Consider the following 21977-nt stretch of genomic DNA (forward strand, 5'->3'; position numbering starts at 1 on the left):
ACCGGCCGACCAAAACTTTCCCCGCGTTACTTGATAATTCAGCCAAAATCTCAGTTGATAATTAATTTGCATTACATCAAAATTAAATGTGTTTGCAGTGAATTAACTGGCTCACTTGGAGTTTTTACAGATTTGGCTTGGTTACATTTTCACACAATTTTATAACGCTGCAATTACTCATAATGATTTAGACGTGTTTATAGTTTTATGGATGTGGCTCTGATCGTTATCGTGCATCCATATATGATCAATTTGATCATAGAGTCCAATTCGATTGAAAAAGACAGTGGAAAATTAAGTGAAAGCCCAAAATAATTTACTTAACAACAAAACTATTATATTTGCAGATGTATCAATGGCATGATATCGATCGAGTATGATCTGGAAGAGCACGACTTGAACGCACCAACATGTCGGTAATTTATTTTAATAACACGCCTTATTGGCAGCCTCACGTATGTCACGTATCTCACGTCCCAAGGACTCAATAGTTTCCTTGCAACTTTCCAGATATGACCACAAGGGTGCGCTCTTTCGGCAGCTTTCTTCTCGTGGGGCTGTGATTGACACAAGACAAGTGCCAGACCAATCGATTCTGTACATTATCCATCCATGTTCAAGAAAATCTTACTTTTTGATCATTTCCACCTCTGGCCCTGATTTGCATTTATTACATGAGATTTGGCATTTGTGTATGCAAGGGCCATCTAAAAGTGATGTCATTTTAAGCATCAATAATTGCTCAAGCCCACTCAAGAACAGACACATCATATTCAGATAACATAATACTGATGAAAGGTAAACAGCAAGCAAACTGACTTATCCAGTGCTATAAACATTTGCTTATGGCATCATCTATCATCCAAACAAATCCCCGACTTGTCAGAGGAATTGCTTAGATATTGTGATAGATGCATGTTTTAATATTCAAAATCCCCCTCCAGCTGTTCTGCTGTCTGTTTAAGAATGCCTACAACTCTTCTTAAACAGATTTGACAAGAGCTTGCGCAAGGGAAGCCTGCAGGTGCACAGTGAAGGACCAATATATGAGCATATGATCATACAATTTTTTGCAGATGTGATCGAAGAAGATCGAAGTGAATCCTGTAAGCATCAAGTGAATTTGTACACTGCATTAAACAAGGGGGAAGTTAAGAGCATTTAAGTTTTCCAAAATAGATTACACTGACAAACACGTTACAATCAATGACACAATGAAGATGAGATGAAAAAAACAATTTGATTTAAGAACTGTTTATTGATTTGAACAGCAGAAACTCACATCAAAAATTCCCTTAAATGGTGTGTAAGGCGTTTCCTTCTTCCATCACCATTTTTGGACCTTTGAACATACGTTTTGATGGGTGGCGGTTTGATCCACCACTGTGAATTTACATCGCCACCATTCTTCTGAGACACGACACCCAGAATAGAATCAGAAACTTTGGACCCAAGCAGTGGTTTAATGGGTCTGTAGGCCATGTTCCTCAGTTTCTTGTTCATCTTTCCTAGATGCTTATGTACGTTAGGAGGGATGAAGTTTTGTATTAATCCACTTCTGCTCATGAAGCCATTTTGCCAACCTTTTCTATGTTTGTAAGGAAATGAGTTAGGAGTTTTTCTGGCACCATTTACATCACTGACTGGAATCCTTTGATACATTATATTCTTGTCAAGTGCATCTTTATTGCCAAATTCATTTTCTGGATAAGATTCCTCACTTGCAACTAAGTGACTAACTAAGTGACTATGGAGCTTGTTAGTCATTTGTTTTGGTTTCTCTGCAATAAAGATGTGGTTCTGCTTCCAGGGGTGAGAGTTTTCCTGGCCCTCCTCCTGGGCAGTAATGATGGAGGGGTGACTAAGTGTGACTCTGTCGTTGGCGAGATCACGTTCGCCGTAATGTTCCGCTCTAAACATCGCTTCATCCTGAGGGTCCTGTCGGCGGCTTGTTTGGATACCAACACGACCTCTGATCCCCTTCTGAGATGAGAGGTCATCTGATCTGGGGGAATCAGAGAGACTATGCACAGGTTGGTAAGCAACTGAAGCTGGGTTTATAGAATCACCAGCATTTTGTTGTTGTGTCTTATATGACGTCACTGGTCTTTTCTTATGTCCGGGTGGTTTAGCTGGAATGTGGAGATTGAGATCTTTCGGGTTAGTGACATAAAAATGATTGCCATAAGACATAGGTCCCATTGGTTCCTTAGAGGGGCCAAAGGATGCAAGATTTTGTGCAGAGAGGACATCAGCTTGGAGGTTTTTCCCTGAAGTCTGACTCTGAAAAACATCACTGTGTCCATCAAAGTCACCAGATGTGTCTTGATAGGACTCTTTCCTGTAAGATGGATATGTTGGCTGTTGGATATTCTGCTTGGAAGCTGAGTTAAGGGTGAAATCAGACACAAGGCCACTGAAAAATAAATCATCAGCAGAGGATGAGCTGGAGGGAAGTGAGTTTTCTTCAGGAAAGTTGTAGCTTGTTGACTGGGCGTCTTCACTCTGAACATCAGCAGGACTTGTCCATATATCTGGATTTTGCATCGCATTGCTTCCATAATTACTTGAAACAGGTCCTGACACTGCTAATTGAGGGTTTGGGTGGAGAACAGAGCCTGGTCCAGAGTCTCGGTTATCATAAATGCTGCTGTAAGTGAGACTCCCAGTGGGGATGACAGCAGGATCGGAGGCGAAGAGGTTTTCTCTTGGCATTTGGTGGTTGGCACCCTCTTCACTGTGCTCAAACACTGTATTTATAGGTTCACTCCAAACGTCATTTTCCCTGGCATCATGCTCGGGCTCTTCCTCCTCAGAATTAGTCCCATACGCTGCAGGAGCTGCTGCTTGTTGAAAGTTTTGAGAGTCGGAAGCCAGCTCATTTTTTATAGTTTCCCGTGCTGTTTGGAAATGTCGACTCAAGTCACTCCCTGGTTTTAAGAAGGAGCTCTTCATAGTTTCTATAAATTGCTTTAAATGTGTGATGGTTGGGAAGCTGATTCCCTCCACAGCTCCATTCTGCGTGTGCTCCTTCAGTAACAGGCCAAACGGGTGTTCATGTTCAGTATTGGCATTTTCGTGTTTTTGCACAGACGTCAAGGCCTCCTGTCCTGAGTCAGCTTCAGTCGACACGAACCTCTCATCAGCTGGAATAAGCTCTTCACCATCATCATCATAGGGAACTGGTTCTCTCTGAGGGGAGGCAAGACTCTGGTGAGTTCCATCTTGCGTCTGATCCCTTGGACTAACCCAGTCAGGATTTATGTGTGATGATGCTCCATTGTAAAATTGGTCTGAGCTGCTGAACTCATCATCGCTGAGAGCGTAGCCACAAGCAACATTGTTACCTAATAGAATAAACAGACCTGATCATTCATCCAATTGAGTGAATGTGGTGATTTAAGGTAAATGGAATGAATAACATGTATGATTCTTACAATTCTTTGAAGGAAAACACATGCAGCCCCAGAATAACAGACTCCAGAGCCAACAAACCCTGAAAAACAATGAAGTTAGATGTGATAAACAACTACTATGGCTAGCTATCACCCAATCACACTTCTGTTTACTTACCCAAAAGGAGGAGCCATGACAGCGAGTGGAAACAAGCTCAGCTCATTCGTTCTCTGCTGCTGAATGTTATTTTCAGTATGTTTGGGAGTGAAGAACAACAGGAGACAAACAACAGAGAGAAAGAGAACCGCTGACAATCTCCTGTCCTCTGATTGTGGACAGCTGGTGCTGGTTGAGGGAAATCAACCTGATTGCATGAGCACAGGTGACGCCAGCAGTTATTATGACAGCTTTGATATCAATAAAACCAAATCAACAGTTTGTCTGGGAGATGATCACGCATAAGGCACAAGCTTCTTTCCATCGCATGTTTTTTATGTATTGTTTCTGACTAACAAGTGAGTGAACAATGTGTTAAATCAAACTCAAGTAAACAAAAGGGGAGTGACTCAGCAGAAGCCTGAGCAGAAATTGGGGCACACTGAATTTATTACCCCTCTTATTATTACACTAAATTGATTTGATAAAGTACCATAATGTTTCAGTAAATCCACAAACATCTGTTCATTTGATGATGTCATGTTTCGCTGAGGAGTGCAGAATCTACATTGATTATTTATGAATGCTGTGACTCTGTGGCGCACCGTTCCAATGCAAACATGCAGTGTGGTTAAGAAAGGCATCCAAGCCCAAAGTCATTCCTGACCATCATTTCTTCCCTCGTGTTTACACCCACCCCTGTGACTCACTCTGCCCTCAGCACTTTTGTTCAAACTGAGACTCCACTCTACCTTTATGAGTCCAAACTGTTGGGAGATTTTGTAAAAGTAACATTAGTGATCATGATGCCATTGCTATGCTCTGAAACAAGAAAGACAAGACACGAAGTTAGAATGCATCCATTTAATCCAGTGAAAGCAAGACTTAAATATCTATTCAAACACTGCCGTCCTTAAACGCATCATTGTACTTTGGTGCAATGTTGCAAAGGTCACGTAGATTTATGAATGTGATGAGAGAAAAATACAGTGACCTTCAGGAAATGTTTATAAACTTTACAAGCTCTCTCTCTCTCTCTCTCTCTCTCTCTCTCTCTCTCTCTCTCTCTCTCTCTCTCTCTCTCTCTCTCTCTCTCTCTCTCTCTCACACACACACACACACACACACACACACACACACACACACACACACACACACACACGTTTGAGATGATTATGGTTTTAAACCTCCTCTACTTTGCTCTCTAAACAGTTAATGATGAGCTCACATCTGTTGCATAAGACTAAATGCGACTTCACTGTAAACAAGCTCCCAGTCTGAGGCCACTTGATTGAAGTCAGTTTCATCATATTATGGTCTAGAGCAGCCTGTTAGTAGTTAGTAGTATATAATAATGGCTTCTTTTAGTTTTTTTTAATAGTATTTCATAAAGCTTGAATGTTTCTGCCTTTCTGTTTTGTACCTATAAATACATTTCCCAAACATGATATCTAAGACTTTGTTCGAGCAAGAATTTGCTGGCAAAGTGTGTGTGGTTCTGGCTATGTTTGTTCTGCCATTTCTGTCCAGCACGTCTCTTGATAAATACTGAGCTCCAGCATGACTATGTTTGGAGAGAGACAGAGGGGCGGCTGGGGCACATAAATCACAGGCCCGGGCACGGTGTCACCCTGAAGTGACACTGGCCAGACAATTGCTCATCTAAAGTGACAACCAGATGATCAGTATTGGCAAAAGTGCATCAAAGCTCATCACAATTGTTGTCATCAGGTTTAGGGATCGTTTTTCCCTGAACCTGCGTTTTAATAGTTGCCACATGACAGCGATAAACTATCTTTCCAGTATATTTAGGGCTTATGGCACTTAAAGTAGCTGTGAAGAATGTGTATGCAGACATGTAGCTGGCAGTTGTTTTGTGGATTGGATACTGACACCATCAAAAGTGTTTCAATCCTTCTGACATCTATCAGAATTAACAAACATCTTGTATGTTTTTCTTTGGATAGCTCAGTATTTTGATTGCCGGGACTGATTGAAATCTGTTGTACTTGGAAAAACATCCAGTGGAGTAATGCGGGGGTTTTGTTCATTGGTAATGGTGCCATTATTTCAAACAACAAGAGTTACTGATGATTCCTCTGCATATTTTGGCCCATCAGATCAAAGGAGACAGACTATTCACAGCGAAGCAGATTCTGCAGCTCTGACGCATATTTGTAACCTCAATTTGTTTGGCTTCAGGTCCAGCTTCAAATATATCAGAGAGATTTCCACATTCTGTTTCCAGATCAGGATTCATGTGTAATGCAGTTTTTCACATTGGATGCATTGAACCCAAACTGATCACGTTCATTGACAGTAATTATAATAATTAGTCAAAACACAAAAAAGGAAATTTATCACTCTTATATTTCTATTAAAAATATATAACACTTACAAAACATACAAGCAATAATGAAAAACTGAATATCTCCATCTGATACAAACTTTTACAACAGTGAAGAAATCAAATTGTCACTTCAGTCAGGACAGTCTGATGATCTGGTATTTCTGTGGAGCTCTCAAGTGGTTCGGCTCCAGCTCCTCCTCCAGCTCCCCCTGCACCTCCAGGGCCGTGTTCCAGAGCTCAGGGTCCGTTTGGCTTTCGTCTACCCTGCTGTGCTGCCTGTTCCTGGGACACTCTCTGTTGTAGGACTGCACATATGCTTCCACTCTCTCGCCGGTGTGTTCAGGAGGGGAGCGACACAGCAGGCCCGAGTGCCTCACCACCGGGTGCAGATGCAGCCAGTACACCATGTAGTGGATGCTGAGGACAAGAGGTGTATTCAAACAAGTGGTTGGGAATTTGATTGCACGTTTCTAAGGAACAGGACTCACCTATAGTCACACACCCAGGGGTTTCCTCCCAGCTTAAGCTGCGACAGGAAGTAAAGGTCTTCAAGAACTCCATACTGCACAAAATGGAGGCTGTTGTCTGATAGGTCCAGCTCACGAAGGTGCAGGAGCCCAGACAGAGAGGCTGCGAGAGGGAACAAGAACATGATGGACGGGTACTGACCTGTTTCTGCTTATTACAACCAGAACCCAGCGATCCCATCAAACCAGTGCATTTTAGGGTCAAACTCCAGCTTGTGTCCCTTGAATAGAGAAATTACTAAATGTCTGAAACGCTCTAAATTTTCTCCAGCATAAACACTTTAAATACACCAACAGCAGAGTGCCCATTGCTCTTCAAAAAATGAGAAATGAGAAACAGAGGGCTGCAGTTGTGTAACTTTTCCAAACGTTTTGGCCGCCCATATGTTTTCTATAAGGGCAAAGATAAAACACATTTCTGTAGGTTTCTCCAAACACACATACAGTAGAATCTTGTACCTGTGTCAATGCGTTCCATGTTGTTATTGCTGAGGTTAAGGGTCCTGAGGCTCTTTGCTCCTTTGAAATCTCTGGCTTTGAGGTGACGGATAGAATTATGGGACAGATCCATTTCAACGATATCCTCTGGAATGCCTGTAGGAACCTCAGTCAGACCTGCAGATGGAGCAAAAGGGGGATTAGTTTAGCACTTAATCATTCTTTCATTTATTCAGTCAAATCTCTTCATCTTAATTTGATAGAAAAGCCCAGATATTCTATCTTCTGTCTTGTTTAGGTAATACTTTCCATGCTATTAATTACATGTGAAAAAGCGTTCAAACGTGGAACCAGCGAGACGTAAAGGAAACATGCAACATAGCGGTGAATAGAAAACACCTGCGGCTCCAGATGTGTATCTGCCAGTTCACCGCGTGGCCTTGGGTTTGGAAATCCTTTCAGCACTGTGGAAGTTCCATCATTCCTGTCTGCTTAATAACGAGTTCCCTGAATCCCGCTCTAGAGATATTTTTCCTAACCTCCGTGTTGCGTAAGGAACACGTGTCAAATCTCCACACTAAACGTAGTGAATGTATAGAGCAGAGCGAAGCAGCATTATTCAGACTGAACTGTGAAGACAAAAGCTGAGTTTACCTCTGCTGCTACAGTCCATGCGTAGGTGAGGGTAAAAGTAAGTGTGGCAGGACGTGGTGGCATCTGGTTTGTTGCGGAATGGAAGAGACCCTACAGGATCTGTGACGTCTGTCTGGTCACCTTGCGGGTTACTGGTGTGCACAGCCTCCTGACAAAGCAGCTCCGGGTCCAACTGCTTCAGCTTCCTGCTTTTCAGCCTGAGGGGCTCTTCACACCTGGATCAGGTTATTGTGAATGATATGAGGAAAATCACGAGGTATTTAAACAAACAGTAGAATGGAATGACTTGCGATCAAATTCATGGTTGTTGCTCATGTCAAAAGCTATGCTGGATTCATTTACCTGGCATGATTTCCCAGGTTCCGGTTGCTCGGGACCTGAATGGTGTGAATCAGACTATCCAGTGGGCAAGAACACTTCCAGGGATTGTGGTAGAGACGCAAGTATTTCAGATTCGGCATTGGAATAAGGGCTTCATCGCTGAGGGTGGTCAGGCGGTTGTGTTGCAACATTAAGGATGTGAGACGCGTCAGGCCCTGGAAAGCTCCCTCCTCAACCAGAGAGATTTGATTCTGCTGCAGATCCAAAGTCCTTAAACTCTCAAATCCAGTAAATGCCCCCTCACGGAGGACCTTGATCCTGTTGCGGGCTAGGAGGAGGTGTTTGGGTTCTTGGGACCAAGTCTTTGTGGTGGGAGGGGACGGGAGGCGTCTGTCCTGGCAGTCTACAAACACGTCTCCAGACTCTGTAGACTCTGTGCAGTCTATAGCCACAAGTCTTGGGAGGCCTGATCTGCTTTGACGTCCAGGGCCTCTGATCCTGACAGTTTGCAAACACAAAAACAGGTTATTCTCTGTCTGTTTGTGCTCATTAACGTGACAACTTCAAGAGGAAATCTATACCTGTCTCGTGTGAGCTTATGTCTTGCTCCTTTGAGGCCTCTACCTCTGCCTGCTCTCTTCATCTCCACTGACGGCAGCAGCAGGAAGACCAGGAAGGCCAAGAAGAGAGAGGAGGTCACATGCATTCTGAACCCGGCGGAGTCTCGTCAACGAGAGCAGCTGGAGCCAAAGCACCAGGTTTGTTTTCACAAGCCTTTCGAAAAAACTGTTGGAAACAGAAGCAAGAAGGGTCAGAGGTCAACACTGATATTGTTGGTGAAATACAGCTGCTGCTTAGTGAGCAGTGGAACATTATGTAAGAGTTAGCGACAGTCCTGGAATGTATATACATCTTAGAAACACAGCAGGAAAGTGATCAGGAGCAGCAGGAATCGGTTATGTAACATTTTATATTAGTTATAGACTATAGAGACTATAGATTCAGCACATTTCTCTGCTCTTCATTCTTTTTCTTTTTGTTTTGCTTTCTTAGGTGAATGCAGTAAGAGTCTCAGTATAGCATCATCATTACCCAAAATGCATAACAGTGTTAAAGTTAAACTAATGATATGGAGCAACATGGAAGAGAGATGCTGCTCCTCTGTGAGAGTCTGAGGTCCATGAAGTGCAATTCTATCTGACTTATTCCATTCAATTGTAATTGTAACATGCCCATTTGTAACAGGGGTCTCGCTCTATAATAGACCATGATTCAGATCTGCCTCAGTCTGCTCTACTAGAACCTCTGACACACAGAGAAACACGACAAGAAAAACAAAAAGTGCTATAAGCTGAAGTAGAAGTGGCTTTGTTGACTAACTCATTAAAACAAAGCCAATTCCTGTGTTACACCCACACATACTCACTGGCATGCTGCCTCTAAACTCCCAGAATGAACCTCATTTCTGTTTCTCTCGATGTTCTCTGCCAGCCCGTATTTCATGCATGGCTGGTACAATGTGATAATAATTACTAGGCACAGATGTGGCCCTCAGGACTAAACCGGCTGTATAATCGCCCTGTTTATGAATCAGGAGGCTCATAAAGGAATCTGAGATATCAGGGAACAAAACTGATATTTCCTTGTAGTCTGATTTTATTTTGAATGTCAGTAGAGTCTAATGTAATTGAAAACATGATGATCATGAACTCAGACAACAGCAAAGTTTGCACATTTTCTTGGTAAAAACAAACATCTGTATTTGGCTCAAAGCTTAAGCACAAAGTTTAAGTGTCTACTTACTAATTTCTTCTGGTTTTGGAGATCTGATGCAGGTTTCAGTACTTCAGAGGAAAAGCTGACTCAACTGGAACACCTGGACCTGTCTTGTCTGCGTCCTCCTCTTAATTTGTTGTTGATCCTTTCTTCAAATGTCACCGGGTCACAGCCTCATATTTACCACGGGTCCAGCGGTCCGTCCACCTGCAGGGGTTAAGTCTTCACTCCTTCTTTCCCATGAGTCTCCTTTGATTTCTTGCAGTACAGCGCTCAGCGTCAGAGCCCAGAGAGAATGAACGTGGGGAGGATGGAGAGAAAGAGTCAAAGGCAGCTGTGGCCAAGTGGGTTGGGATTACACAGAAAACCTCTGGCCCACCCCCCAAACCTCCACCCCTAACCGCCCCACCACCACCAGCACCACCACGTGCCTTCTCTGGAGCATCACACACACATGCACCACAACATATAAACACACTTCTCCCCTGGGAGGCTCTGCAGCTTTTGTTCCAGATGGTATGGTTCCACTTTATGGGGCTTCGAAAATGTGCAGAGTGAGAAAAACCGTCTGGAGGATAAAAGAATGATTTAGACTCTCCAACTCTACAAACGACATCCGTGTTCAGTTTTGCTGGCCCATACACACACTCTGACTCACATGCACATACACATGCTCGTCTGTGAGGACAAAGTACAGTAGTAGTAGCGAGGGTGTATGTGTGTGTTGCTGAAGGTGGAATAGGGACATGGTTCTCAACCTGCACCTCTTTGTTTTGGTAACAAATAGGCTCAGGTTCCACTCAGGCTTTGTTTCCTCCCCGTCCTCAGGTTTCCCCCCCACAGTCCAAACACGTGCAGGTTAGGTGAAGTAGAAACTCTGAATTGCCTGAGTGTGTGTGTGTGTGTGTGTGTGTGTTTACCCTGTTAGTGATCAAATAAAGGATTGGCTCAGCATGCACCCGATTATTGTTATTAGTATTGTGGTTGTTGTGTGTGTAAATCCTATTAGCTGCTGAGATGTGTTACAATGTTACTACTGGATCCTTCAATAGAACCTTTTTAATCATTGTAGATTTTAATGTACATTCACTGTTTGTATTTTAGAGTGATTTAAGGGATGTGGTACCTGTCTGAATGTTCCTCCCTCACCAAACCAAGACAGCTGAACAAGACTCACTTCAGCGGCAACATCCATCCATCTCCAGCTTGTTAATTGCAGGGGGGGGGGTATGTCTACATACACACACATATGCTGAAACCAACCTCTGGTCCACTGTGCAGTGACATCTGGCAAGCAAATCTCTGGTGTGATTCATCAAGCTGTGTAAATCTGAAATTGAGTTACTGCAAGACACTAACGGGTCTAAACTCTGTAAGATTACACAATGAGATACAGGTGAGTTATATGCTTTACACACATTAAGTTCATTGAAAATGCATTTATTACAAACAAAGTATGTTTGATAGTTTATAGGTATAAGACAGATGAAGACATGGACACAGATCAGACTTATCAGACATATACATGTATGTTTAATGTCATAAGTAACACCTATGTACAGTCATCTTAAATAAGATTGCCATCAACATTCAAAACAGAATGTGTTACAAATATAGATGATGTGGAGTTTCCTCACTTTAACGTATGGAGGACCTGAGCAGTGTGAGTGTAGTAGAGTAGTGAGGGGGGGAGGGGGTCCAGCCTCAGCGGTGGTTACCTGGCTCGGACTTTGTTTAACACTGAAGCAACATTCAAACATTCAACATTTAAACCGTTGGTCATAATTCAGCTTCCAAGCTTCAGGGACTCGAACCAGCTTTGTGTTTTCAGTGTGACAGAGCCTCTGTCTGCCTGGGCTTTGACCGTCTGCTCCGTCTGAGACTCACCGTTCAAGCGGCCTGAGAGACACAGAGGAGGGGAAACCAGACGGATGCAAAGGGGAAAAACAGAAACACACTGCTGTTAGGTCATAGTGTTATGATTTATTACTTGATATTGAGTTGTTTAACTCTGCTGTAGAGCGTTAAGATGTAAACAAAGAGTAATGGCATACCAGAAACTGTGGTTTGGCCTTGGGCTGTGCTTTGCTCTAATCCGTGCAGATCCACATCTGGGCCGATCTCCACTGAGGCACCATAGAGCTCCAACCCTGCGCTTAGCGAGGAGGGGACACGCACACACACCGTACCTGCACAACGCAGAAGAATCTTACTAAAGAATAACAGATAAGGAAAAGGAAAGAATAAAGTTTGATATGATAGTATTTAAGAATCAGTGTGTTTACCTTCCTGACTGTGGACTTCTGCACTGCCACCATCTCCCACATACACATCAACGGCTCCACTTCGAGAGGACACCTTCAGAAAACTGTTTGAACCGTCTGTAAAGGCAAAGTGAGGATGAAGTGCAGAGACTAAGATTCATTTACAGAGTTCATTGTGCTGTGAGATGAGAGGAAGGACTTGCTTACCTATGACTATGTCTCCAGACAATGTCTTCACAGTGGCATCACCTTTAAACCAGTGAAAGCACATAGTGTTACTTTACTACTAGACATCAATGTATAAGATTACAAGATATTGGAAAGATAAAGACTACAGCTCTTCTTTCAGGCAGAGCACCTCTGTCGCTGACTGCAAACCATAAACCTGCGTCAGAATGTCAACAAGATAATTGTTTCCATGTACTCTAGGAAGAGAGGCTCATCTACAGTACACCCGGAAGAAATTGAAATTCTATGTGGATGACGTACAGCACATTCTTCTCTTAACTTCATGTTAACGTGCTGTTTTACTTTAGGGTCCCAGAGTTTTAAAGTACTTTACTACTATAAAGTAACCCCTCTGTCAGATTCATTCATTAAGCAAAACAGCATAAATACCTGATGTTAAATCTATAATCCTACAATCCGACAGACTACACCCCTTCTAGTCTATATTGGTTCCATTTGTTCTGTGCTGCTAGGGTGACAGTCTGATGAACCCCATTCCACACAATGTGGACAATGATCTTTGCTTCATCTGGCATTTTAGCATGGCTGCAGTACTAAAGGATCAGGCTCTCACACAAACACAAACACACACACACACACACACACACACACACACACACACACACACACACACACACACACACACACACACACACACACACACACACACACACACAGATGAGGGATAGTTAATGAATGTGCTCACCATGGACATTACCCAGCTCTACTCTGCCTGAGCGGGAGGACACAGAGCTGGACTCTGCATAGATGGCTTTAACCTTCAGAGAGCCATTTTCTGTTGAAACGTTCATTGTGGTCCCCTGCAGCTTCTTGACATCCACTGACTACAAACACACACAGATCATTGAAGTGAGATGTTTTACACCATAGTCAGGTGTGAAAAAGATATCAAATCAGCCTTTTCTCAGGATGAGGCTCTTCTGGTCTGGTGCTGCTCCCTAAGGGAAGGTAAGTGTAAGAGCAGGAAAGACCAATATGGGTTCTTACACTTTGTCCACATGTGCTGATGTCCACATTGCCATGGATGGTGCCCACACCTGTAACATGTCCTGCATGGGACTGCACCTCAACCTGATGACCCTGAGATGGGGAAAAACAGCAGAAACGGGAGTGAGAAATACTCAAGTGACACATTGAGTGCTTCTTAAAACAAAAGAGAGGAACAACCGTATTATTATTGTTTTGAAGCCAATAATTTCCAACACTGTTCCAAGCATGTCAGCCAGTACTAATACTCAAGAGTCTCAGTTAAAGGAAACTACACTGAAACATCTGATGAGGACATTCTGTTGCTCATTTGTACAGTTTTATGCCAAAGAGAACATCACAATACTGGCAGTGATCACGACACTGAATCAGCTGATAGATACTGTATTTAGTTTGCTGAATAGAGGCCTCTTACTTTGACAGAATGCAGCAGACAGTTGCCTTCATCTGTCTTCACTCTGCAGATATCACACTCCATCTTCTTAACTTGCACGTTTCCTTTTCCTTGAGTAGTAATATAGAGATCTAACACGCAAACATACATAGAGATTTATTAACTAAGGACACCAGAGGACAACACGCATGTATGGCAGTTAGTTAGTTCGTTAGATAGTTAGTATTACTGGGACACTCACTACTTTTGATGGGTGCTGTCAGTTCAACAGACAGGCTGCAGTCCAGCTCATCGCCGGAGATAAACAGCTCTTTGCTCTGCGCATCGTAGTGAACGTGGAGACGATCCAGCTGGACCCCCGAACCCGTGTCCCCTCCGTGGAGTGAGACGAAGGCTCGGTCGGCCTCCGGGAAGCTGTGCGGGTCCAGCGGGTGTACGGAGATGCTACAGGGCAGCTGAGCCCGCACCGTGCTGAAGGGGTCCACCACCAGAGACCACTGCTTCAGCGGCTTGTTCTTCTCTCCACATGCCCCGGTCACGATAGAGCGGACACAGGGAGAGGTGGAGAATGACCGAGGAGGGAGCAGAGCGCAGCGGAGGCTAGAGAGCTTCCGGCACCGCAGAAGCCCCACACAGCCCCGCTGACATGCTGAGCACCACAACATGACCCGCAGCTCCGGTTAGCCTACTCACACACACTGCCGGCTACTGAATCAAGCTAAGCTACACAACCACAAGGTCACATGGTATACATGCAAGATCCACCACATGTAACAACACAACACAAGTTACGGTTGCCTCCTCCTGGATAGAATATGATATGACATGCCCGGTAAGATCTCTTCAGAATATACTACTACTACTTCTACTACTTCTACTACTACTACTATAATATATAATGTCCTATAACTGTATGCGCACTGTCATGTAAAATGTTTGCGTTAATACAAAAAATGTACAAATACTACTACCTCTACTACTACAACAACTAATTATTATTATTATTATTATTATTATTATTATTATTATTATTGTGCAATTGTTATTGTACAATTATTGATGGTTAATTATTATCGTGCAATTGTTATTGTGCATTGTTACTGTGCAATATTATGATTATTAATAATAATAATAATTAATAATAGTAGCAGTAGTAGTTTAAAAGTATAAAGTAAAATGGTTATCTCCTCTCAAGATACTTCTTTTTAATAAATAATTAATCTGCGTGGTAAGAGTTCTTCCTGTGTTCTAACTGTGCATTTTTAGAGCAAAAGCTGTGTAAATTTAGGTGAGGACACAGATAATGGATGAGAACAAAACGTGACCGTAATGGACTTAAGATGAAAATTCATTTGCTTTTATATTGAAGGCACAATCATGCATTTCCGGCATTTCGATGTGTCTAAATAAAGCCCCACCCCTTTTAACGTTTTCTTCGCAAAGGATCAAGGGAATATGAGACTTATTGCAGTAAAAATGATTAGTTTCCTAATGTTAATGAATATTTGTGTATATGTTTGAAATAACTAATTTCTCACATGTTTTTTTTTTTTTTGCTTAATGTTAATGTAACTAACATACACACATTTTAACAGATTCTTTTTTTTTTTTGCACTATGCAGGAGACAAGTCAGTTTGTGTTGAGTCATTTATTATTTTTCATTTTATCTTAAGATAGCAGACTTAAGTATAGAACATACAAAAAAAAATCTCAACCACCAACTGGCATTCCAGTAATGTAATAAAAGTCTTCACTGAGAGTAAAATCTTCACAGGAGGATTTCACTTCTCTCGTCTTTGAATTCATTCTTTTTCAACAACAACAACAACAACATAGTAGATAAAGAAAGGCATATTAAAATCATCTAAAATTAGGAATAACCTGTTTGGAACTATGTACACCCTCTGTTGTTGCTTCATGCCTCCACATTAATAAAATAATACTACACAATAAAATACCACAAGGTGGCAGTATTTAGTTAATAGTGCACAATGACTGTTGGAACAGCTACACACTTGGCCTTTTAATTGTGAGGGCCACTTTAAGAGCTTATAGTTTAAGTTGTTGGACTTGTTATACTTTAAAATGCCTTCCTGTTTTCTTTCTTCTTACAGGTCCAGACAGAGTCAAGGAGCAAAGCCCTTCGGTCTTATCATCATCCTGACAGATCTGAACGCCTGTCTCTCATTGGTAGGATAGTACTCTGTCGATATGTTATGCCAGGTCCCCCAGTAAATCCCATTCCGGACCCCTTTGTAGCGTCCAAAGTAGTATTTCCCGTTGAGGTTTGCTGCCATGCAGGCATCAAACCACCAGCCTGAGCTGTAATACGCTCCACAGTTCCCTGATGGATATCGGTCATGGTCTTTGTCTGGGGTGGTGAAAGGCCTGTTGTTGTGATCATAGCTTTTACTGAAGAGAAGGGCATCGCCTGCGGTGCCTGAATAACCGCCCACTGTCAGTCTGTAGTACAGTCTCTCACTTGCTACCTTAAACTGCTCGTACTCTGCATACCCCGTCATACCGTCAACGTCCTCCAACTCCACTCTGAGCATCATGTCCCTGGTTCGGGTCAGGAGGTGGATCTTGTCATTGCCCAGCCAGAACTCCCCTCCCTTCAGCTCCCCAAAACCGGACTTGTACTCATCCCACATGCGGTTAAAATTGACGCTCCCATCCTGTCTGCGCTGTATGAGTGTCCATCCACCACCGTGCAGCTCCATGTCACAGAAAACTGGGATGGTCCTGCTGCGGAGGTCAGGGGTCACCATGTACATACCACTTTTTTTCGCCCCTCTGATCAGGTGGTCAGAGCAGTCTCTCCTCAATATGGTCACTGCAGACGACACAAAAATGTAGTCAGGAAGACCTCAAAGCTCAAACAATTCACCCCAATCCCCCAAATGTAAACTATCACTTCCTCTCGATAAATCTAGCAGTTAAAATCAGGAGCAGCAGAGTTTAAACTTGCAACCGAAAGAGGCTGGTGCAACAACATTTGATTTTTCCACCCTGTGAAATAATGTAGCCGACAAAGAATGATGTGAAACCCAAATCCTCCTGACCTCAGTCAAGCCCTTACTGTATATAATATGGGGGATGTTAGTTGTTTTGCTGTAATCCTATGTTTGAACTAAGTGACTTCAGTGTTTAATTGATGAATGCACGTGACAGAATGGATGTGCACTTAATGGTTCACTGGCAGCCACACTCCACTGATGGATGTCTTAAAGATGTTTCCTAGATGGTGGAGTTGTGGTTTTATCCCTCCTTGCTGCTGTTGCCCACACACGCATTTCGCACATGTTTAAATTCCTGTGACCAAAAGGAGTCACAGTGTATTAAGATAATGGTGATCTCAGATCTGCATATAACGATGTCCCTTGTGTCACTGTGGCGTTCTTACTTGAAATGCTTTCAACATTTTGGGGCTGAAGTCATAGCTGTTTGATTCAGTAAAGTAAAGTAATAAAGTGAGGTAGACTACTCCCTCACTACCCCACGATTTAACTGTTTCTACTACGGGAGATCGTGCTGATTTCTTTGCATGATAAGGGAAAGAAGAAGAACATGATTTAAACACATTTAGATGTTTAGAGGGTTGGTCTAAATTCATAAAACCTTATTTGTCAAATTTGTTGTATTTGACTGTTTTGTATTTTGCTTATTTCATTGAATTTTGTCGTAACAAAGCCCACATGTTTGATATGATGCTATATACAGTATATGATGACAAAATAACACAACACTGTCAATAAGTGTTGTATAGTGTTGTGTTTTTATCTGTCATCTTTTTAAAAATTTGTGGAGAACAAAGACAGGTCTTGATCAGCTCTGTGATAGTGTGTGAGTATCATCTCTTGCCTTTGGGTGATGTCCGTGTGGGGAGCTTCCCATCAGGCCTGTTGCCTCCCTGCTTCTCCTCAGCGTCGTTCTTTGGATGCCTGTCCGGCAGTCTTCCATTTGGACTCAGGCTGTTATGGATGAAAGCAGCCACCTGGTTAATTTTGACACGCAGCTCTCGTGCACTTGGAGTGGAAAACTCAGGAAAAAAGCTTGCAGCAGAAGGCTCTGGGCCAGAGGTGGCAGGGGTTGTTAACCTGAAGTCAGAGCTGACATCAGAGGGAGCGTGTGGATTCACAGATGAAACTGGGGTCATCATTTTGTCTAGTTTTATAGTTTGACTCTGTGCTTCTTCCTCTTGATTGAAAACTATCTCAGCTTGTGAGCTCGAGTCACCAGTGACTGGACTGCTGGCTGGACTTGACTTTCTGGATCCTGGACTGGCGCTAGAGGTAATAACTCGGAGGATCCCACCAGTGTTTTTGTTTGGTCTTGTTGTCGTTGGGATTGATGATGGTTGACCAGCTGTTCTTGGCCTGGGATCAGACGTGATCCTGCTGTCGGGGCTCGTCGTGACTACCTCTGGGAAAGTATGAAGCTGAGAGAAGGGATTGGTCTCCTGTAAAGGGCCACCATAGGTCTTAAGAGGTGGGGTGATGGTGTCCATTGTGTTAGTACTGGACTCTACAGGGCTTGAAGTAGATGTTTTGTCAGTTTGAAGGATCTTGATGCTATCAGGGTGGGTCCTGCTGATTTGAGGGGGATCTAAATATGTCTTTGGCCTGGGTTGCATGGTTGGTTTTGGCTTAAGATGCAGTGTTGTCCCTGGCCCAATTTTAGGTTTTGTGTTGGACCCATATCTGGGTGGAGGCCTTGGTTTGGGTCTTTGGTTGTTTTCACGGTCAGGTTTTTGCTCACGTATAGGTTTATGGTTAATGCTCGGTATTCGTGCAGGCTTTGTGGTTTTAAGTCTTTGGTCAGGATTAGATCTGATATCTGGTTTAGTCTTTGGGTCAGTCACAAACTTTGGGTTTAGGACACGTTTCGGCTTTTGGCCAAGGTTTAAATCAGTTAAGGGTCTTTGCTCAGGGGTTGGTCTTAATTTATTTACAGATGTTTTATTGGTATGAGGCCTTAAGTTATTTTTAGGGATTTTCTGGCTGGGTTTAGGATTTTGATCAAGGGCCACATTAGAATGATTAGGTTTAAGATTTTGTCCAAGTGTTGAGTTTTGCTGTTTGTCTGGAGAAGAATTTTGATCGAAATTTTCCATGAGTTCAGTCGCCGGCCTTTGTTTAGGAGGGTTTAGTGTGATTGTCGCTGTTGGACTTATTTCAGGTTCCAGCTCCGGGATTGTTGTGGAATAATAATTTGGCTCTGACATGTGATCAGATTGACTTTTTTCTTCACTTCTTGGCTCTTTGTCCAGTTGTTGTTTTTGATCAGGCATTTGAGTTTCAGGGCGATGAATAAGCGTTTGGTCAGGGTTTAAGTTTGGATCAAATATTGGGTTTGGATCAGCGCCCCGGTCTCGGTCAATTACAGGAGCGAGTTCAAAAACGGTTTTGTTGTGAGGTACAGGGTTTGGATGAAGTGTAGGTTTCTGGTTAGGAGGTAAAGATTTCTTTGGCGAGTTTGGGTTTTGGATAGGCAAGTGCTTTAGATCAGTCGTATAGCCATGGTCGAAATTTGGTTGTTGATTGTTTCTCAGATTATGATCGGTTTCTAATTTATCAGGTTGAAGTCTCTGGCTAGGATTTGGAACACTGTTAGGTTTAATTGTTCGGTCATTTGTGGGTTTTGGGTGAGAAGGCGTATACTTTCGGCCTTGTGTTGCTCTTTGGTCAGGTAGAGCAGAACGGTCCGGTTTCCGGTCATGCTGAGGATATGTCGGCTGACGTTGTTGAAGTTTTGTTCCAGTTGTTGGACGCTTTGGACCAGGCTTTAATCCAGGCTTTGGTCCAGGCTTTAGTCCAGGCTTTGGTCCAGGCTTTGGTCCAGGCTTTAGTCCAGGCCTTGGTCCAGGCTTTGGTCCAGGCTTTGGTCCAGGCTTTGGTCCATGTCTTAGTGTGGGTTTCATGCCAGCTTTAGGTTCAGAGCTGATATTCTTTGAGCCGAGGTTGAAATCTGTGACACCCGCAGATACAGGACGAGTGTCGGCTGTAGTTGATGTAGTCGACCTAATCCGACCTTGTGAACTCGTCCCTGACCTGGTTGTCGTTTCCCCTGGGCCAGCCAAAGGACTTGTTATGATTGTTGTTGTTGTCGGTGTGCTTGTAGTCAACTCTCCATCAGAACGTTGGCGTTCCTCGTGGTCAAGCACTGGGTTTTGTGAAGCCTCTCCATTTGCAGTAATGGCAGACCCATGATCCTTAAAACTGGAACCTGAGTCAAACAAAGGTTGAATCGGTGATGTAAATGTCACATCTTGGTCCTGGTCTGTGGTGTGAGGCCTTGGACTTAAGCTTGGGGTGGAGTGAGGACTTGGGCTTGTTGAAACAAAGTCTGCACTCTCACTTATTCTGCTGGATGTTAATTCTCCATCACTGTCGCTCTGGACACTCTGGACTGGTTTTACTCCCTCTGTTTTGATCTCCCTTTCCATCTCCCCCTCTCCCTCCTCCTCCTCCTCCCCCTCCTCCTCCTCCGCCCCTGTTTTTACGGTCTTCTCTGTTTCTGTCCCCCTGATACTTCCAGTCTGTTTTGGTCTCTCACGTCTCTCTGTTTTTATTTCCTTTTCTCTCTCTTCCCTCAGCTGCCCTTTCTCTGTATTTGTATGCTCATCACTGCCCTCAGACATCTTTATCCTATCACTGTTCTGTTCTTCTTCAGCTTTGCTTTCCTTCTCTGGGGCATTTTTCTTTATTTCCTCTGCATTTTCTACATCAGTTGTAATCTTTTTCTCCTTTTTATTCCCCGTCTCATCTTCCATATCTCCCTCTGAATTTTCTTCACGATCTTTGTCTTTCTTTTTGACAATTTCTGTCCTTGTGTCCTTATTTTTACCAACAACCTTTCCTCTCACTGCATCTTCACTTCTCTCCTTTCCTTCTCCAGTTTGCACCTCTTCCTGCCATAATTCCTTCTTTCCCTTTGTCACCTCTGTCTTTCTTTGACTTGTACCATCTTTGTGTTTACCTTCTGTCAGAGTTTCCTCTCTGTCGTTTCTTTTAATGACATCTTCATCTCTTTTTGCTTTGTCTTCCAATGTCACTATTTCCTCTGTGTCGCTGTCCTGCTCTCCTTCTATTATCTTTTCCTCAATAACAACATCTGTCTCAAACTCTCTCTCATTCTCATTTGGTCTTTCTGGATTTCTCTCTTTTACACAGTTGCTCTCATTTTTAGATTTGTCCGTACCCTCTTTCAGCCCTTCACGCTCTCTCTCTCCTAGTCCTCCACACTCTCTCTCATTCTGGCTTACTGTACAATCTGCACACATCTTCCTCAGCTGATCCACATTGTCCTTCAGCTTCTGCACTTCCTTCACAAGCTTCTCCAGCTCTCTCAGCTGCTTTGGTAGATAGATAGTCAGCGGTGGCAGATTCACTTGGTAGGGGCACGTCCCATCCTGCCCATGTCCACATGGTCCTGCAGGTCTCAGAGTTGCAGCACAGGGTCCGTTTCCATCATTCCACAGGACGGTTCCTTCCCCGGGGTCTGTCGTGGTCCAACACAGGCTAGAGACGGCCAGGAGGGTCGCACACACACACAGTGCTGTTACCCTCATTGCGTTGAGTAAAGAGTAAATGGAGAAAAGGGAGAGCTTGAAAAAAGGCCCACCTCACTTTGTGACAAGCAGCTGGAGGAGGGGGTAAGGCGGGTTGGAGAAGAGGAGGGAGGAAGGACTGATGGAACTCCTCAGTGTAAGTGCTGTCTGTGAGCGAAATGGGGAGTGAGAGGTTTGGAAAGGGAGGAGGAATGAGGGGAGGTGTGTGTATTCATGCACTTCAGTAGATGGGGTCTGTGATGCATGAAGATCTCCGTGAGAATTTTAATATTTTTGCGCTACGGCCCGATTCAGTACACAGTAGCAGGAAGAGGGGACAGCACGGCCGAAAGGAGGGGGGGAGGAGGGGGGGCACTGACCATTTAGCTAAATGCCACAGTTCACATCTGGACTTGCAGCAGAGTGACATGGAGACAGAGATGTAACCTCACTGTTATTATTAATCTTCATGAAAACAAATCCTGTAAAAAAATAATTGTACAAAATAAATATAATTAAAAACCCACTATTTGTGCTATTCTGAATACCGTTGTAGAAGCTTACTACATGAACACACACAGTGCATGAAAGGTGAGTTTGATTAATTGTTCCAGTACAATTGATTTTTTCAGTAAACCATGCACATTGATGATGTAATTTGCACTTGACAAGGATGAATAATTCCAACAAAATTCCAAACATTTTTGTAGTTGGCAGACCAGCATATCTCTGATTGGTTTTCATATCTTGTTTCATTGTTGAGTATGGGAGCAAACTGGCAAGAAGAAATGCAGCAAATCTCCTCTTCTTCAGCTCTATGGGACCACCATGCATACCCAGCATAGACAAATAAGATATAAAATATATATATATATATATATACAGTATATACACATACATCAGTGCACACAC

General features: G+C 43.2%; 3 protein-coding genes across 3 annotated transcripts; all 3 read right to left on the bottom strand.

Moving 5' to 3' along the window:
- Positions 1-5853: 5853 nt before the first annotated feature.
- LOC142992069 (leucine-rich repeat-containing protein 17-like) lies at positions 5854-9898 on the bottom strand. Its single transcript, XM_076142357.1, has 7 exons — positions 9646-9898; positions 8424-8628; positions 7864-8340; positions 7522-7736; positions 6889-7044; positions 6391-6532; positions 5854-6319 (listed from the first exon to the last, which is right to left on the bottom strand). The coding sequence occupies exons 2-7, from the start codon at positions 8546-8548 to the stop codon at positions 6037-6039; spliced, it is 1398 nt and encodes a 465-aa protein (XP_075998472.1). The 5' UTR covers positions 8549-8628; positions 9646-9898; the 3' UTR covers positions 5854-6036.
- Positions 9899-11082: 1184 nt separating this feature from the next.
- Positions 11083-14305, bottom strand: fam185a (family with sequence similarity 185 member A). Its single transcript, XM_076142260.1, has 8 exons — positions 13754-14305; positions 13534-13643; positions 13119-13211; positions 12817-12955; positions 12090-12131; positions 11904-11999; positions 11673-11807; positions 11083-11517 (listed from the first exon to the last, which is right to left on the bottom strand). Exons 1-8 carry the CDS (start codon positions 14175-14177, stop codon positions 11405-11407), a joined length of 1152 nt encoding a protein of 383 aa, XP_075998375.1. The 5' UTR covers positions 14178-14305; the 3' UTR covers positions 11083-11404.
- A 935-nt stretch (positions 14306-15240) lies between these two features.
- On the bottom strand, positions 15241-18023 carry LOC142991847 (fibroleukin-like). The gene is made up of 2 exons (XM_076142008.1): positions 17378-18023; positions 15241-16349 (listed from the first exon to the last, which is right to left on the bottom strand). The coding sequence occupies exons 1-2, from the start codon at positions 18021-18023 to the stop codon at positions 15640-15642; spliced, it is 1356 nt and encodes a 451-aa protein (XP_075998123.1). The 3' UTR covers positions 15241-15639.
- Positions 18024-21977: the final 3954 nt, after the last annotated feature.

Source organism: Genypterus blacodes, unplaced genomic scaffold, assembly GCF_046128005.1.
Source record: "Genypterus blacodes isolate CSIRO-AG114 ecotype Tasmania unplaced genomic scaffold, CSIRO-AGI_Gbla_v1 ptg000021l_1, whole genome shotgun sequence".
NCBI lineage: Eukaryota > Metazoa > Chordata > Actinopteri > Ophidiiformes > Ophidiidae > Genypterus > Genypterus blacodes.

Excerpts from the sequence above, each read along its gene's own strand:
- LOC142992069 (XM_076142357.1), bottom strand. The coding sequence starts at position 8,548 with ATGCATGTGACCTCCTCTCTCTTCTTGGCCTTCCTGGTCTTCCTGCTG. Across the intron at positions 8,341-8,423 it reads CATAAGCTCACACGAGACAG|GATCAGAGGCCCTGGACGTC; the intron begins GTATAGATTTCC and ends GCAAACTGTCAG. Across the intron at positions 6,320-6,390 it reads CCCTGGGTGTGTGACTATAG|CATCCACTACATGGTGTACT; the intron begins GTGAGTCCTGTT and ends TCTTGTCCTCAG.
- LOC142991847 (XM_076142008.1), bottom strand. The coding sequence starts at position 18,023 with ATGGACACCATCACCCCACCTCTTAAGACCTATGGTGGCCCTTTACAG. Across the intron at positions 16,350-17,377 it reads CACACGGACATCACCCAAAG|TGACCATATTGAGGAGAGAC; the intron begins GCAAGAGATGAT and ends TGTCGTCTGCAG.
- fam185a (XM_076142260.1), bottom strand. The coding sequence starts at position 14,177 with ATGTTGTGGTGCTCAGCATGTCAGCGGGGCTGTGTGGGGCTTCTGCGG. Across the intron at positions 13,212-13,533 it reads GTCTGCTGCATTCTGTCAAA|GGTCATCAGGTTGAGGTGCA; the intron begins GTAAGAGGCCTC and ends TCCCCATCTCAG. Across the intron at positions 12,956-13,118 it reads TCAGCACATGTGGACAAAGT|TCAGTGGATGTCAAGAAGCT; the intron begins GTAAGAACCCAT and ends GTGTGTTTGTAG.